Source organism: Dryobates pubescens, chromosome 6, assembly GCF_014839835.1.
Source record: "Dryobates pubescens isolate bDryPub1 chromosome 6, bDryPub1.pri, whole genome shotgun sequence".
NCBI lineage: Eukaryota > Metazoa > Chordata > Aves > Piciformes > Picidae > Dryobates > Dryobates pubescens.
Genome location: NC_071617.1, coordinates 5,904,271 through 5,921,982, shown reverse-complemented (window position 1 = coordinate 5,921,982; position 17,712 = coordinate 5,904,271). Strand labels below are relative to the sequence as shown.

The following is a 17,712-nucleotide window of genomic DNA, read 5'->3' as shown; positions in this document are numbered from 1 at the left end:
GTAGATTCAGATTGGATGTTAGAAAGAAATTCTTCCCCATGAGGGTGGTGAGACACTGGAACAGGGAGGTGGTGGAAGCCTCATCCCTGGATGTTCTTAAGGCCAGGGTGAATGTGGCTCTGATCAACCTGATCTAGTATGAGGTGTCCCTGCCCATGGCAGAGGGGCTGGAACTGGATGATCCTTGAGGTCCCTTCCAACCCTAGCAATTCTAGGATTCTAAGGTTTCTGTAAGTCTCCTCAAAGCCTTCTCTTAAGTTGAACAACCACAACTCTCTCAATGTGTCCTAACAGGGGAGGTGCTCCGGCCTTCTGATTACCTTTTTGACACTTCTCTGGACCCACACAGGCAGGTTCACATCTTTCCTTTGCTGAGAATTCCAGAATCATACACCAGGAGGAGTATCACCAGAGCAAAGGGGCAGAATCACCTCCCTTGACCTGCTGGTCACATTTCTTTTGATGACACCCAAGATGCAATTGGCTTTCTGGGCTGTGAATGAACATTGTTGGTTCATATTCCATTTGTCATCCACTCACACTTCCAGGTCCTCCTCCTCAGGACTACTCTCAACCCACTCACTACCCAGCATATAACTGTGTTTGGGGTTGCCTCAACCCAAGTGCAGGACCTTGCATTTGGCTTTGTTGAACTTCATAATGTTTGCAGGGGTCCACTTCTCAAGCCTGTCAAGGTCCCTCTGGATGACATCCCTTCCCTCCAGCATGTTAACCACACCACACAGCTTGGTGTCAGCAAACATGCTGAGGGTGCACTCAGTCCCACTGTCCATGTTGCTGACAAAGATGGAACACAGCACTGGACCCAGTACTGACCTCTGAGGAATGCCACTTGTCACTGCTCTTTACTTGAACATTCACCAGAGAAAGCTTGAACAAGTTACCTTCCCCTCACTGTGCCTGGACTTGTTGGGAACTTCTCTGGCTTCACCTTAAGATCCATCTCTGTTTCTGCTTCTCTTGCCTCTCCAAAATTTGACTGCTCCAGATTCACAGAATCACCAAGGTTGGAAGAGACCTCAAAGATCATCAAGTCCAACCTGTCACCACAAACCTCATGACTAAACCATGGCACCCCTGTCCAAAGTTTCAGCCTGGACTTTCCCATAACCAATTAGCACCTGTCACCTTCCATGCCAACACACCAGTTTGAGTTCAAATTGTATTATTTCCCTTGACAGGTGTTCATCTTATTTGCTCCAAGACACTCCTACCACACTGCATTTGATGGGACCTCATAAGCCATATTCTTTCAAAAGCCTCTTATACTAATGTCACTAACCAGTCTGTAGGATTGCCCTGAAAGCATCAAAATCAAATGCACAGTTCCTGGATCACTAGCAATCAAAACTACCTCCAGTACTCAAGGAGAGGCTCAGTGAAGGCTTGAATGATTCTGTAGGACATTTACAGGGCCTTACTTGCTTCTCCTAGAGCTATGCCAGTTGTCAGCCCAGTCATTCTCAGTTACATCTCAGGTAGTTCAGTGATCAGCTAATTCACCTGCACTTCAACTTATTTCCCAGTGGAGACCTTCCAGTTCTGAACAGAGACTTAACTAATCCTAATTATTGCCCAAGATTCTGTCTTGTCTCTGCTGTGGCAGCCCCATGGTCAAGTAGCTTTTCTGAGACAGAGAAGGATCAAAAAGCTGGCAATTCTGTAGAGACAGACTTAACAGCACTCAGCTATTTGTCACCTATCTTGTCTGACTCAAGCACAAAGTCAGCCCATCTCATACCTGCCTTATCTATCCCACTCTACTTTTAAACACTAAGTTCACAACACCTGATCAGGATTTTTGCCTTCTGTTAATTTTCACAGCTCACTAAAGCCTCCACACCAGGTTCAAATACAGACAGAAGTGTCACAAAACCCCCACTGCTCATTTGAGAATATCCAGTAAGTTCCAAGATTCAACCCCCACTTCACTTCAGGTGAATACTTACCATTAAGTTGTTTCTTCTCTTCAGAGAGAGCAGAAGAAATCTCTACAAGTATAAGAAAAACCAATAAGCATGATGGTAAGAAGTTCACAGGATCACTGGATGTCAGGGGTTGGAAGGGACCTCTGAAGATCGAGTCCAAGCCCCCTGCCAGAGCAGGGCCACAGAATCTAGCACAGGTCACACAGGAATGCATCCAGACCTAAGGGAGAGGGTGCAGAGGAAGGCCATGAAAATGATCAGGGTGTTGGAACACCTCTGCTACAAGGACAGGCTGAGGGAGCTGGGGTTGTTCAGCCCGGGGAGGAGGAGGTTCTGGGGAGACCTAATAGCAGCCTGAAGGGGGCCTACAAGAAGGATGGAGAGAGGCTGTTTACAAAGGCCTGCAGTGGCAGGACCAGGGGCAGTGGCTTCAAACTAGAGAAGGACAGATTTAGATTGGTTATCAGGAAGAAGTTCTTCACGATGAGGGTGGTGGAACACTGGAACAGGCTGCCCAAGGAGGTGGTTGAGGCCCCTTCCCTGGAGATAGTCAAGGCAAGACTTGACAAGGGCCTGGGCAACCTGATCTAGTTGGGGATGTCCCTGCTGACTGCAGGGAGGTCAGACTAGATGACCTTTGGAGGTCCCCTCCTGCCTGGCCCATGCTATAGTTCTATGACCCCATAATTTCAATCCTGTCTTTCCTCTATACTTAGGGGCCCATTTAATCCTGCAGACTATTAGGGAGTGCAAGAGGGAGCGAGACTGGTGGAACCAGACTCTGCCACCCCTCAAACAGTCCCATCAGCCATGCAGTAGTCAGGACACTAAGGGCTCCCTACCCTTTGCCAGCTTCCCAAACAGGATGATTCAAACTGGAGATTGGTGGAGACAAATTTCTCTCAAGTCTGACAGGCATGGCACCCCAACAGCCACTGAACCCCCTCAGATGCCCCTGAAGAAGAGATTTGCTGTTCTTAGTGAACCTGGACAAACTTTCCTAGCAGGCTGAGCAAGTAACAGAGGTTAAGTTTATTTCATTCATTGGTTCTGCAAATTTCTATGTAGGTTAGGAACCCAGAGTGTTCTCTCTCTTTTCTGCTGCTCACTTGCTTGTTTCTTGTGCATGTTGATTGCCTTTTATACTTTTATGTTTAGTCTGCTTTTGTAAATACAACTTTGCTTCCAAGTTCTGAGTTAGTGTGGTAAATTTACTGCAGGGGGGTAAATTCCCTGTTTGTTGGGGTGCAAATCCAAGCCACAACAGGACTAAGCAAGTAGGCAGTGCACACTGTCATAAGCTGAAGAGTTGCAAGAGATGGTTGAATCTGTGAACAAAAGGACACTACAAAAACGTGAGAAAAATAGCTGCAACCATGAATTCTTTCATGCTCTCACTGCAGTTTTGCTAAGGGTCAACATTCAGTAACAAACATTTGCTTCCCAGGTATGGAAAAGTTTGGCTGTGGTTTACAAAGTGAAGCAAATACTGAAGATTAAAGCCTCTGGAAGCCATCACTGCCATTTTAAGAGGATATACTACAGCTCCTGCTGTCCTAGCTTCGAAGGGCTGTTGTATCAGCAAGATTTTGCCCAAGTAAATTCAAACCAAAGCACCCCATAAAGCATTCTGGAAAGGGTAACAGCCTATAAAATGCAGTCAAGTGTCTCAGTACACATGCAGCTTGCCAGACCTTTGTCTGGTGCCAAAATCACCAGATTTAAGATACTGACTTTTATTTCAAGATGAAAGAACTGCCTAAGAAAGTTTGTCCCCTGGGCTCAGAAGAAGATGGGAAGATGTAGGGGGGGGGAAATATATACATATTTTCTACCCTAGATTTATGTGTGTGTGTATACATATACACACACACACATAATAAATATGTATATTTATACACACATATGCACATAACAAACATCTGTTTTCTGATGACTAAAAGGTCTCTTCCAACCTGGCTTATTCTATTCTATTCTAAAAGGGAAAATGTGCTCTACATTGTTTTATAAAACTATACATTAAAGAGTTTCATCATCAAGTATCTGCTACAAAAAGACTGAATTTATCACAGAATTAACCAGGTTGGAAAAGACCTCAGAGATCATCAAGTCCAACCTATCACCCAACACCATCTAATCAACTAAACCATGGCACCAAGTGCCTCAACCAGGCTCTTTTTAAACACTTCCAGTGATGGTGACTCCACCACCTCCCTGGGCAGCACATTCCAATGGCAAATTACTCTGTGAAGAACTTTCTCCTCACCTCCAGCCTAAACTTCCCCTGGTGCAGCTTGAGACTGTGTCCTCTTGTTCTGGTGCTGCTCTTCTGGGAGAAGAGACCAACCCCTTCCTGGCTACAACCTCCCTTCAGGTAGTTGTAGAGAGCAATAAGGTCTCCCCATAGCCTCCTCTTGTCCAGGCTGAACAACCCCTGCTCCCTCAACCTCTCCTCATGGGGCTTGTGCTCCAGACCCCTCACCAGCCTTGCTGCCCTTCTCTGGACACATTCAAGCATCTCAACGTCTTTCTTCATTTGAGGGGCAATATGCAATAGCCTTCCTCTGTATGCAAGGATAGAGACTCTCCTCATAAAGATGAGGATAATTTCCAGATAACCTTGGAATAGAGCATGACAGAAGCTATTTAGTTCTTAAAACTCTCACCTTTTGGAGCAACAACAGGCTTGACAGTCATTCTCCCAACAAGACATTCCTTCAGCATTGATTCATAGTTGACCCAACGATGAACCTGCATCAACAAAGTAAGTTTTCACAAAAATCTGTAATTCTTTCCATGTTGTTCTATGCCCTGAAGTAGGAAAGTTCATTTTTGTACAGTAGCTAATGTTTTAGCAGATTATGCTTTCAAATAGTCATCACTGTGTCATTCAGTACTTACTGTTACTTCTACTACAGGGAGCATTTCATTTTTACTGTGCATGCTAAACAGTTAATGAAACAAAAATCATTTTATCTCTAGGGTCTTGAGGTCTTTATCTCAAGGGTAACTAGCCTTGCTTAGACACAAATGAAGGGAAAAGGGATAAAGAAGACAAACAGAAAGAACAGTAGTTTAGACACACAAACCCCACCTACCAAGTCGGTGCATTTGTTTCTGTCTTGCTATCACTTAAATAATTTGGAAATTACCTATCTTAAAAAGTCAAATAATGTGAAGAAAAAAAAGCAGTATCTTTACAGACCAGAACTGGAGAACTTGCAGAGGAAATGGATGTCAGAAAAGCCAGTTCTGATAGGGCATCCAGGATAACATCACAAGAAGAGAAAAGGAAACAAGAGTGCAGTGTGACAACTTTGAATGGTATGTAGAGATTTAAAAGTAAGAACTTTTCAACTGGACAAGCTAAGGAGGCACAATATAGAATCTCATCCACAAGTTGCAGCTTCCTCATATACAAGTAACAGAAAGAAATGGAGGGTTTTGAGTGACAATTCCCAGATACTGGAGAAACACTGGTAACCTATCAAACTTGTCAAGAGATCAGTTTCTGACAGACACAGAAGGCTAAAGCAGCGAGAACAAAATGAGACACGCTTCCAGGAACAAAACATGTGAACAGCCTATGTTAAGGAGCTGAATTCTCCTTTGCACTCCCATGACAAAACAAACTAACAAAATTAAGTAAAAATAAAAATCTATCCAGCATGTATCTGAACTGAGTAAAAACGTGAGGAGCTTCCTTAAATGGTCCTAATTAGAATAGAATAGACCAGACCAGGTTGGAAGAGACCTTCAAGATCATTGTGTCCAACCTATCAACCAATCCAACCCACCTAAACAACTAAACCATGGCACCAAGCACCCCACCAAGTCTCCTCCTGAACACCTCCAGTGATGGTGACTCCACCACCTCCCCGGGCAGCCCATTCCAATGGGCAATCACTCTCTCTGTAGAACTTCTTCCTAACATCCAACCTAAACCTACCCTGGCACAGCCTGAGACTGTGTCCTCTTGTTCTGGTGCTGGCTGCGTGGGAGAAGAGACCAACCTCTGCCTGTCTACAACCTTCCTTCAGGTAGCTGTAGAGAGCAATAAGGTCACCCCTGAGTCTCCTCTTCTCCAGGCTAAGCAACCCCAGCTCCCTCAGCCTCTCCTCACAGGGCTGTGTTCCAAACCCCTCACCAATTTCGTTGCCCTTCTCTGGACTCGTTCCAGCAAGTCAACATCCTTCCTAAACCGAGAGATACTCCCAATTTCTTGAAACCAGAGAATTGTGCCTGAATGAAGCAGTTAATTTGTGAAAGGATTTAACCAAAGGTGAACTTAACAAAAGTAAAATATCATCACTCCTTTACTTACATTCCTTGTTACAAATGGTTTGCAAATAAAGGCATAACATGCTGTGATGCATGAACTGTAGAGATCAAGATTTCCTTTCAGACACAAGAGATTTCCTTTCTACTCTTTCCCAATTTCTCAGGCAAACCTTGTGAGCCAAGGAGACCCACAGAAATGTTTCTAAAAGATACCAACTCAATGAACCATCTTTTGCAACACCAGGTTTGCAAGAGATGCCTCACACCAAGTACACTCATTCAGCAGACCCTTTGTTTTCTGAGTCTTTTCTAAACATTTACAGAAGCAGTAAAGAAAGAGACCACTTATCTTCTGATCTGCTCACAGTCAGTTAAGAGCAGCCCCAGCATTATTTCTTAGTACTTTGTTCACAGTTCAGTGGCCAAGCTAATAGACATAAGAGTACTACAAAGATTTTTCAACAAGTTCTGAGAAGAAAATGCCTGTGAAGTGATAGTAATTACTTGCTATAGCAGTCTATTAAGAGCAGTATTGCAAGCTGTTGAGATAGAGCAATAAAGCTATGCTGTCTGCTAAAAAAAACCCAAACCCCAAACCAAGTAATATGGTCAGATTGAAGCATCATTCCAACAACAAAAGGTCACCTTTTCTTTCAGCACATCTAAGTGCCATTCTGAGCAGCAACCCACTGCTTTTCCCTAAGACATAAAAGAGTTCAAATCACTGTTTCCACTGGAATGGCCCTAAAAACCAATCAAAACCCCATGCATTTTTCAAAACACTTTTTAGTGATAATTGTCACTTGCTGCTGTTTGTTCTCACCTGATCAAAGAGATCTGTACCATCTTTTCCTGCTGCTTTCATCAGCTCATCCTCGCCGCCAGGATGATATTCCATGTACGGGGTGACATTATATACAAATCCTGCAGAAAATGGAACACAAAACCCTGAGCAGTGTTTCTACAAGGGAGACCTTCTTGCTATCTACAACTACCTGAGGGGAAGTTGTAGCCAGGTGGGGGTTGGTCTCTTCTCCCAGGCAACCAGCACCAGAACAAGAGGACACAGTTTCAAGCTGCACCAGGGGAGATTTAGGCTGAATGTTAGGAAGACATTCTTCATAGAGAGAGTGATTGGCCATTGGAATGTGCTGCCCAGGGAGGTGGTGGAGTCACCATCACTGGAGGTGTTTAGGAGGAGACTTGATGGGGTGCTTGGTGCCATGGCTTAGTTGATTAGATGGTGTTGGATGATGGGTTGGACACAATGATCTCAAAGGTCTCTTCCAACGTGGTTAATTCTATTCTATTCTACAGCTGCTACAACCACTCCTACCTGAAAACACAGCCAAAAGCTTAGCACATGTTAAACACTGAAATGGCAAGCAGCAGACACTCTCACAACAAACAGTAGGATTTTCCAAAACCAGAAACAAAATTGTATGGAGCACAAGACATAGAACTGTTAGGGTTAGAATGGACCTCAAAGGTCATCTAGCTCCAACCCCCCTGCCAGCCATGGGCAGGGACCCCTCACACTAGATCAGGCTGCCCAGAGTCACATCCAGCCTGGCCTTAAAAACCTCCAGGGATGGGGCTTCTTCTACCACCTCCCTGGGCAACCTGTGCCTGTGTCTCACATAACTTATTTCATAGAGAGGCCAATCCTACAATGCCTTGCCACTTGCCCAGTGGACATCTGGAGAAAGGTTAAGACTTCAACAAAATAAACCCATGAAGTTGAACATGATGTGCCCTAGGTAGGGGGTAAAAGAACCAGAGGTTGATTTAAACAGAGACATAAAACGAAGCCAGCCAGTGCACAGAACTGTTTTCACTCTCTTCCAATTAAGTTACCCCTGAAGGGCTGCTTCCCTACCACCCATCACCTATGGAATAAAAAGCCTATAGAAATTAACTGTTTTCTATAAGGAAAAAGCCATACCCATAACAACTAAACTTCCATTCTTCAGATTGACCAAGATAACAAGCTTAACATAGTCTGTGCTCATTAAAAAGCTTACAACTGTGGTATCAAATTTGTCCCAGTAAAAGGGCTCAGTATTCTTTCTCCACAAGTACTAGCCTTAGTATTTCCAGGGAGATGAAACAATGCTTCTTCAGAGGTCTGAAATGCTGAAATCTAATTACTGTTGCTATGCAACCAGAGTAAGTAGCACCTGAAGAATGCAGCTATAAACAGATATAACTACAGACATTTTGCTGTTAACAAGATTACTGCAGGCCTGTTTTGCAGAATATTTGAAGACACATAACAGGAAGCTACCAGTAGAAGAACTGTGCCACTGCTTTCCTAATGAGCTTTTAACACATTAAGAAGCACACATTAAATACTTCAGGAGGCAGGCATTTAGCACTGGGCCAGGGGGAAACATTCTTGGAACAACCCTAGATGGTAAGAATAACAACGGCAGATCACAAAGGAAGGCTCTGGGCACCTTTACGGACCCGATCTTCCAAAGGCTGTATTAACGATGCCATCTCGTGTGCAGCACTCAGTACTGCATGCAATAAAATGTTAGTATCTACATAGCTAAGGCCTGCTGAGCATTTGTCACTTGTTCAATTTACCATTTAACTTGCAGGAACAAAAGAAATTACATTTATATACCCTTCACTCTGTTTCTGAACTCTCTGATATTCCACTTCTATATAAATTAGTGGCTTTCTTTGATGATCATCCCACTGGGTTTTTGAACAAAGTTAGCTCTTGTTTTCCTTCACATTCCTCTCATCAATTCCTGCTTTCTTACACAGGCACAGTCTAACTACCAATGCAGAAACCTCATTCAGCTATTACACGATGGTATTATTTTATTACCTGGCCACATACCATGTCTACAGAATCAATAAGGTTGGAAAAGACCTCAAAGATCATCAAGTCCAACCTGTCACCCAAGACCTCATGACAAATAAACCATGGCACCAAATGCCACGTCCAATCCCCTGCAATCTACCAAGACTCTCAGTTATGCTGGGTTTTTTTTTTCCATTAGAAGTCTGAGAACACAAAAAAAAAGGGCAGGGATGGAAAAAAGACAAAGACAGATACAGCAACAGAACAGTAAAGTTCTTGTAAGAAAAATAAACCAAACAAAACAACTTCAGAGTGGAGTCAACGAAGAGTAAGACACTGAAAAGAAATCAGAAGCCTTTCAAAGCAGTGATTCTGACTGTGGCAGCAGAAGTCCCTTTTTGAGCAGGCCTCCACAGTAAATAAGCTCTCTTTAGCTCATCTCCCACTACAGTTTTGCTAGTATGGGCAAAAGCAGCACACAGAAAATTAATCCAGGGCTGATCAACGCTTTACCCATACATTCAACCCCTTTAGCACCCAACAAAAAACAAAGGTGCCCTCAGAGAGAAGTTCTTAACTTTCTTTTGCTGGAGTTGAGAGATGACATTATTCAGATACCAGTGCTGCTCCTCACCAGATCAGTCACTACTAAATGAGCCACTCCTCTTAGAGTAATGCCACATTAGCTACTCTGACCTTCTTAACCTATCTCCATAGAAGTGCTGTTATCTCATGACAAATTTAAGGCAGTATCACTGTACTTTAGACTCCATATTTCAACTGGATTCAACTGGAGAGTAAACATTTTACTCCTCCTGTAAGCCAACTAGGAACTTTAGCCATGCCTAGAAGGCTATTTTTAGTGCTGTTGCTCCAAACCACTTTTCACACACTGTTAACTTACAATACTTTCAACTTCTGAGATACTATCTTATGGTTTGTTTACACATGCAGATATAAAAGTGTAAAATATGCCCACTTGGAAGACTTCCTAAGAAAAGGATGAAAGTAAAGAAAATCTTTGTGGCACAATATCTCTAACTCAAAGTTGCTTCCAATTTTGTCAGATTACACCTGGCCTAAACATAGAAGGTGCACAGTTTGTTTTGAGGTTTAGCTTTTGCTGTTGCTGTTTGAGATTTTGTGCAGCTTCTTTAAGTTCAGAAGAGAGAAGCTAGGCCCCAAAAAAGTAGAAGCAACATCACAGCAACTAACCTCTTATACATATCCAGCAGTCCTCCTTTTTGTTGTGTTTTGCAAGCTCATCTTCTGTCACTTCAATCAGCCTCCCTTTCAAACCAGTCAAGTCCTTCCCACTTTTAGTTAGTTGAATCCAATCCATAAGACTCCTTCCTGGTTTCAAAGGTACCTGAAAAATAACAGATGTACAAACATTAGCAAATTCTAAAGGAAGAAACAGCCATTCAACACTTTAAATTTTAAAGCTTCCTGGGAAAAATCAGGCAAAACAAGAAACAACACAATCCATATTCTTTACTGATATTTGGGAGTCCTACTCAGCCATAAGGGTGCTTAGGGGAGCATCTTATCTAGTAACACAGACAAGAGAATTATTGAGCATCAGCAAATATTCAGACAGCTCTTCCCAAAGCAAACTGCAGATACCAAGTGCTCCTGGGGTGGTACCACACACACTGGGACCTCCTTGGATCCAAACACTAAGAGCAGAGAACAGGGTAAAGGCTCATGGTCTTACAAAACCACAGCAAAATCAGCAAGGATAAGATTAAAGACCACACAGACCCACATTGCTTGATGCTACTGTAGTTAAGTACAAGACTGCTTTCCAAATGAGGTCTGAAGACACCAAATCATAGAATCAGAGAATTGTTAGGGTTGGAAGAGACCTCAAGGATCATCTAGCTCCAAACCCCCTGCCATGGGCAGGGACACCTCACACTACATCAGGTTGCTCAGGGCCACATCCAGCCTGGCCTTAAAAACCTCTAGGGATGAGGCTTCTACCACCTCCCTGGGCAACCTGTTCCAGTGTCTCACCACCCTCCCTGTGAAGAAAGTCTTCCTAATACTCAATCTGAATCTTCCCACTTCTAGTTTTGCTCCATTCCCCCTAGTGCTGTCATTTCCTGACACCCTAAAAAGTCCCTCCCCAGCTTTCTTGTAGGCCTCCCTCAGATACTGGGAGTCCACAATTAGGTCTCCTCGGAGCCTTCTCTTCTCCAGACTGAACAACCCCAACTCTCTCTCAGTCTGTCTCCATAGGAGAGGTGCTCCAGCCCTCTCCTCATCCTCGTGGCCCTTCTCTGGACACGTTCCAGCACATCCAGATCCTTCTTGTAACAGGGGCTCTTGTAACAGTATTCCAGCCCCCAAAACTACTCCAAAGATGAGGACCCAACACATACTGCACACAGTAATTTCAAGCTGAGCTTCTCCATCTCGCAACCTCGAGAAAGGCTGGGAAGGCAGAGCAGGAAGTGTTATCACCACTACCCTCCCAGAAGAGAAACACTCGGAGCCCGGGGGCCCTGCTACAGCCGCCGCCTTCCCTCGGCGGTTGCTGGGGTATCAGGGAACCGGCCAGAAGCAACCCCGCACCAGCCGCAACCGGGAGCCGACCAGCAAGCCACAACAGCTCCCACAGAGGGCCAGGGCCAAGCAGCTGGCCGAAACCAAACGTGGAAAACGCTGACCCCGTCGGGCCAGGATCTCGGCCCTCACCCGCGCCGATCACCGGCAGCTCCGCAGGGCCCAGGGCAGCGGCGCCGGGGAAGACCCCAGCACTGGCTGCAGACGTCTCTCTTCATCCCATCCCTACCTTGGCACGGCCGCTCGCAGCCACTCGCTGCTGGGAGTTGGGCGCAGGGAAGGCCTGCGGAGGAACGTTCAGCATCCTGCCGGGCCAGGCCGCGGCCTGCGCCCCAGCGGGCGGGCGGGGGGAAGCGCTCCGGCGCAGGCGCGGCGGCGACAGGCGGATCCCATGGCCGGGCGGGGTTTAGGCTACCAGCGGCCTAGGGCCGCCGCCGCGGACGCTGCTTCGCCGCCAGGGTCTCAGTTGGAGATGCCCGCGCTCGTGGGTCCCTGCTGCAGGACGGAGCAGCGCGGGTGCGCGGGCCTTGAGAACTCCGGGTACCGCGTCCGCCGCCTGATCTCCCCCGGGGAGTTTGGCTCTTGCTGCACTTGTGTTTACATCCTGGTTTCACAGTACGAGGCATGGTGCTGGAGCCTGAAGGGTGTAACGCAATTGGTATTATTGCTGCTATGAGGAGAGGCTGAAGGAGCAGGGGGTGTTCAGCCTGGAGAAGAGGAGGCTCAGGGGAGACCTTATTGCTCTCTACAGCTACCTGAAGGGAGGTTGCAGCCAGGTGGGGGTTGGTCTCTTCCAGGCAAGCAGCAACAGAACAAGAGGACAGAGTCTCAAGCTGTGCCAGGGGAGGTTTAGGCTGGGTGTTAGGAAGAAATTTTTCTCAGAAAGTAATTGGCCATTGGAATGTGCTGCCCGGGGAGGTGGTGGAGTCACCATCACTGGAGGTGTTTAAAAAGAGACTGGATGAGGCACTTAATGCCATGGTTTAGTTGATCAGATGGTGTTGGGTGATAGGTTGGACTTGATGATCTCAAAGGTGTTTTCCAACCTGGTTAATTCTGTAATGCGGGCTGCGTGCTACCAGTGCTCCAAAGGTGAGAACTGCTATGTGGGAGGACCCATCCTTCCTGCTGAGCTGTGCCAGGCCCATGGGGAGCAGATATAGCAGGGCAAGTATTCCAGGGATGCTGTGATAAACTGAGGCAGCCCAGCCTGCAGCAGCACACCTATGCAAGCACTCGGGCAAATACATGCATAAGGAGTACCTGACAAAGTCGCCAGTGTTTGAATTCAATTTGAATTTTGGACCTGTTTGTTCATTCCATTGGGGGTTTTGGCCTGCATGATCATTGCTACCAAGCTTTGCTTTCTTTATCAAAAACAAGCTCAATCAAAATAATTCACACTGGACCTGATAGCCACTTAAAAACTGGTAAGTTTCATACTGTATGTGTGAAAACACACCTCATACACATGACATAGCATGAGCAGTTTGAGGCAAACCCCTTGGAAGCAAAAACTGGAGTGGAAATTGGATTCTTCCTTCCATGGGGGAAAATAGCTATACTGTTTCTCTACCATGTTTGAAACTCTGTAAGAGCAGGCACAACACTTGAATACTTAATCCAATGACTCCTTGATAGCCATCCACATGAAGTCTACTAAATCATAATGAAAAAGAGTTTTCCTTGTGTCTTCAAAAGGAGGAAGTGACATAACCAGAAACCACTTTCAAGTAATGCATCTGTTCCATGCTCCTAAAATTGACATCCAAGTTACTGTCTACAAAATATAGGACCTCAGATAAAGAAAAAACCAAAAATTAATTCCTCCCCTGCCTAAAACAGGGCAAAAACAAAGGAAAAAAGTGTCAGATAAAATTACAAGACATTCCAGTTTTATTAAGAATAACTTACATACAAATAAATTATCTTTTAAAATACTATAATACAATTTTATATTAAGTTTAAATTAAGTCTTTGAAGTTGTGTTGGCCTTCCTTGCAATCAGCAATCTGATTCTGATCTCGAATCTTGTTCCAGTTCATCATCATCATCTTCACTATCTGAGTCTTCATAAAAGGAGATTGTAGCTTGAACTGGGAAGTTTTTCAGAAGTGCTTCAGCTTCCTGATATAAGTAATCATAGCACCTTGATTTGGGCCAAAATAGTCTGCAACAAATGATAGGTTTGCTTATTGTTACTACGTACTCTACTTGAAGGCTGACACATAAAAGGAGTGAAAATTCTGCTGAGACAAGCATCCAAAATTTCCCCTCACGTGCTGAACTTTTCTACATTCAAACAGAAAAAGTACTCTCTGGATTCTGTATTTTCATCTGAGCACTTAAAGTGCTGGTTTTGCAGCAAAACAACTCTTCAAGGCCCACGGTTCACTGAATCTGAAACTTAACACTCTGGTACCTCATTGATAGTATTACCTGGGGACCTGGTCCAAATTATACTGCCCTAGGGACTAGAATGGGTGTCAGACAGGATCCCCAGTGTATTTAGATTACATTAGTAGCTTTGTCAGTGAAGGTCCCCAAGCTAAGTCATTGTTTACAACAGTTTGAGACAAATCTTAAAGGAACGTTAAGGGTCTAAGGGGATTACATCTTGGTATTTCACCCCAAACTCCTGTCTTTCCAAGAGGAATCATCCAACAGACTCCTTACAGAAGATGACCCAGGGGCCTAGAGTTTAAAATCTGTTTTATCTAGAAATGAACAAAAAATTGCTGATAGAGTGTAGTAAGGGTTATCAGCTAGTGAGGTAATATATTGCAATTAATATACTCCATAGTTCCTTTCTGGCTATCGCCCTCTTTTGCTTACAGTTTGAAAGGAGCTGGAATAAAGAGACAATGAAGCCCCAAGAGTTCAGAGACTAGCCCATTGCAACATAAATACTGACTACACATTGTTTATAATAGACATACATTAAGAAACAGAACTAGATGGTTTTCTGGCAATTATAAAAGTGCTTTATAGTCTGCTGTTTAAGAGAGTGCTGCTGTACAAAGTAACTGACACTTGCTTTGTAAGATCTTTCAGTTCTCATTGTTCCCTGCAGCAGTCACTCATACCTAAGCACTAGAGCAGGCACAGTGAAATCAGAGTCCATGCAGCTGCTTAGATAGTCTGTGCATCAGTATTTGAAAGATCAGAGCCTACCTTCGAGAGAAAACTTCATCCGGAAGAACTGCCTGCGCAATTACTTCAAGCACCTTGGAACACCTACTGGTACTCTTTCAAGACTCTCCGGCAGATGCAGCTCTAGTTGTGCACTTTATTTCCCTTTCACAACTGACAGTGCCTACACAATCATTACCTTCATCATTAAAGCAGTGGTTACATGAGCATTTTCCTCATCACTGCTGGCTTAATCAGTCCATACTTTCTTCTGCCTCGCTTACCCATGCCTGCACCTGCATCCTTGCGCCAGAGGGACACTGGAGGTTTGCAGAACCAGACAGCCTAGGCGCTACCCCTCCCTTCCTTTTTTAATCCCGGGAATAGGGGTGAGTATCACGTTGCTTCAGCCTACTCTGCCACCACAAAAAAAAACACACAACAAAAGCAACCGCACATAACTGTATAACTGTCGTAGTTCTCAGTCCCACAGCAGGGAAGTACATCAACATCTCATCTCAAAGATCTGGCAAATCCGGCACAAAAGAGAGCTGGTAAGGCGCTGACAATCATTTGCCCAAAGGCCTGTCAGTTCAAAACCACTTGGATGGCTAAATCGTTCCGAAGGCATTTTACTACCTACATAAAGACATGGGTGGGATCAAAAGGGGCGGAGGAGCCGGTGGCTGGGGAGCTCGACAATACAGAGCAAAGGACTGTTTTCTCCTAGCCACGCAGCACGGCGAGCCCCAGCAGTTCAGAGCTCTCCCGCGGGAGCCGGCGGCGGCCCGGGGCAGCCACTTACCTGACAGGGTGCGTGTACTGCGCCAGCTTTCGGGAGGCTTCCGCCAGCCCGCAGGGGCTGTGAGGCTGGAGAGAAGAGAGCAGAAATCAGCCCACCGGCACGGCACCCAGCGCTCGGGGGGCCCCCGCCGCCACGGCCACCCCGCCAGAACGTCTCCCTAGACGTTACCAACGGCAGTACCGGCGTTCCGTCGGCCCCACTCACCGCAGCCGGCTCGGTGCTGGTGACGCTCTGCCGGCCCTCCTCGCCCGGCGCGGGTACCCAGGGCCTCCAGAAGGGCGCGGACCTGCGGGGCAACGGCAGGACCGTTAGGGCAGGTCCCGACCGCGCCCCGCACCGGGAGGAGAGAGGCGAGTACCCCGTTGGGGGCAGCGCCTCCGAGGGCGGGCGGGGGCAGCTGCACCCCATCTCTCCGCCCTCCATCCTCCGCCGGTCCACGGCCGCTCGCCTAACCCTACCCGCCGCGGGCCCGGAGGGTTTTATAGCTGCCGGTGCGCGGTGTGGAGCCCACCTCCCTCGGCTCATTTGCCAGCGCCATCAACACAACGGCTCCGCGCGAAGGCGCCGCGCTGTAAACACGGGGCCCGGGGGGTTGGATTTGGCAGGTCGGTGTTAATCGCACTTGAGCAGACACATGGCTGCTGGCGGGGGTTGGGGCGGGGGGAGCCCCTGTGGGAACGGAGCTGAGGCGGGGAGCGAAGCGAGGCAGCAGCGGGGACGCGCCCGCGCCGCCCTCCCGCCCCGGAGGTGGGGGTGAAAGCGCTGCGAGTGCGGCCCTCGGTTGTTAAAAACGTGTTTGTTTAGCCCTCGGGCGGCGAGGCAAGGCGGGGGATGGGAGGGACCGGTGCTTCCGCGTCCAAGCCGGCGGCAGCGAAGATGCCGTGACTGGGGAGCGCTCCCCTCCACGGCCGCGGGCACTGAGCTGTCACCCTGGGGCGGTGGAGAAGAGGATATTCCTGATTTCACAGCAGGTCACCCCCCCCAGTACGTGTTGTGACACATGCTCCCTAAGATTACACTGATTTCTCAGCATAGGGGCTTTATTTTGGGTTTTTTTTATAGGGTATTTTTCCCGGGGAAACGTGCCTTTTATTCTTTTTCATGTGGTCCCGGTATCTGCTGCCAGCACCAGATGCTGTTGCTGCATATGCAGAATTTAATGCCAAATTCGTACCATTTCCGTGTTTCCCGGTGGCCAGGGAGCCCTGCCTTTTTTTCTTTTTTTTTTTTTTTTTAAATTGTCTTTTCTTGTTGAGTTTGCAATCGCTGATGCATGTGCAGGCAACAGAAACGAGAATGGTCGTATATGAGAGCTGGGAAACGTATCACTCCTGGGGAAGCCAGGAGGGTTGGTGGGATGGAGCTGCCCTAGATTCCGAAGGAGGGCTTCAAGCCCAGGTAATTTATTGGCCTAGTAGAGATCCGCACTACTGAGGCATCGCAAAGACTGAGATACTGTGCTCTCTGGAATAATGTTTTGCCTTTTTGAGCAGAGCCATAAGGAGTGTGTCTGCCTTAGCACTGCCCAAGAGTAGCTGCAAATGGACGGTTGCTTGTGCCTCCTCCACAGTATTTTCAGCACAGTCTGTCTCGCTAAATTGTATCAGCAGAACCGGTTGTGAAAAGCGTTACGTATTAAAAGCCGTGGAGGAAATGTAATCAGATTAATAGCATTAGATTAATAGCATTGTTTTCAGATCTTTAAGTCGAAACAGATGCAGACTGAGTTGCCTTTCTGAAGAAAAGCAACCTCTTTGAAAAAGAAGTGGATGGAAGAGTGCATGTATTTAAGGTTGCTCACACAGTGATCTGTTCTAACCTCATCAGTGGATGTATTCTATTATTTTGGAGGTTTCTGCTTGGAAAAAATAATAATTATTATGACTTTAGGAGTTACTAGAGGGAAATGTGTTTTACAGTGAAAAGCCCAACTTAGAAGGACTTTAGGGTTATGACAAATGTTTAAAAAGAATAAGATTTCCAGGGTAATTTTACTGCACTGTGATGTTTGTACCTGTATTTTTTTTTTCCCCCACCTCATTTTCACTGTGACCTAGAGTCAGATTAATTAAAATCAGGGTGAACAAAAGGCTCAGACTGCCAGTAAATATTAATCTTGCAGATAAGAAAATAATAGAGCAAAGCAGCTTGTGCAG

At 46.1% G+C, this 17,712-nt stretch overlaps 2 protein-coding genes across 2 annotated transcripts in view; both read right to left on the bottom strand.

The window, feature by feature from the left end:
* Nucleotides 1-11,965, bottom strand: part of LOC104308104 (cytochrome b5 reductase 4) — a 50,819-nt gene extending 38,854 nt beyond the window's left edge. The window contains exons 1-5 of the mRNA XM_054162559.1: nucleotides 11,849-11,965; nucleotides 10,264-10,417; nucleotides 7,054-7,154; nucleotides 4,616-4,700; nucleotides 1,971-2,012 (exon numbers count right to left, since the gene is read on the bottom strand). Of these exons, the coding sequence (XP_054018534.1) occupies nucleotides 1,971-2,012; nucleotides 4,616-4,700; nucleotides 7,054-7,154; nucleotides 10,264-10,417; nucleotides 11,849-11,923 (457 nt within the window). The 5' untranslated portion in view covers nucleotides 11,924-11,965. The remainder of the gene's footprint in view (nucleotides 1-1,970; nucleotides 2,013-4,615; nucleotides 4,701-7,053; nucleotides 7,155-10,263; nucleotides 10,418-11,848) is intronic.
* A 1,548-nt stretch (nucleotides 11,966-13,513) lies between these two features.
* RIPPLY2 (ripply transcriptional repressor 2) lies at nucleotides 13,514-16,261 on the bottom strand. Its single transcript, XM_054162476.1, has 3 exons — nucleotides 15,761-16,261; nucleotides 15,557-15,621; nucleotides 13,514-13,789 (listed from the first exon to the last, which is right to left on the bottom strand). Exons 1-3 carry the CDS (start codon nucleotides 16,079-16,081, stop codon nucleotides 13,624-13,626), a joined length of 552 nt encoding a protein of 183 aa, XP_054018451.1. The 5' UTR covers nucleotides 16,082-16,261; the 3' UTR covers nucleotides 13,514-13,623.
* Nucleotides 16,262-17,712: the final 1,451 nt, after the last annotated feature.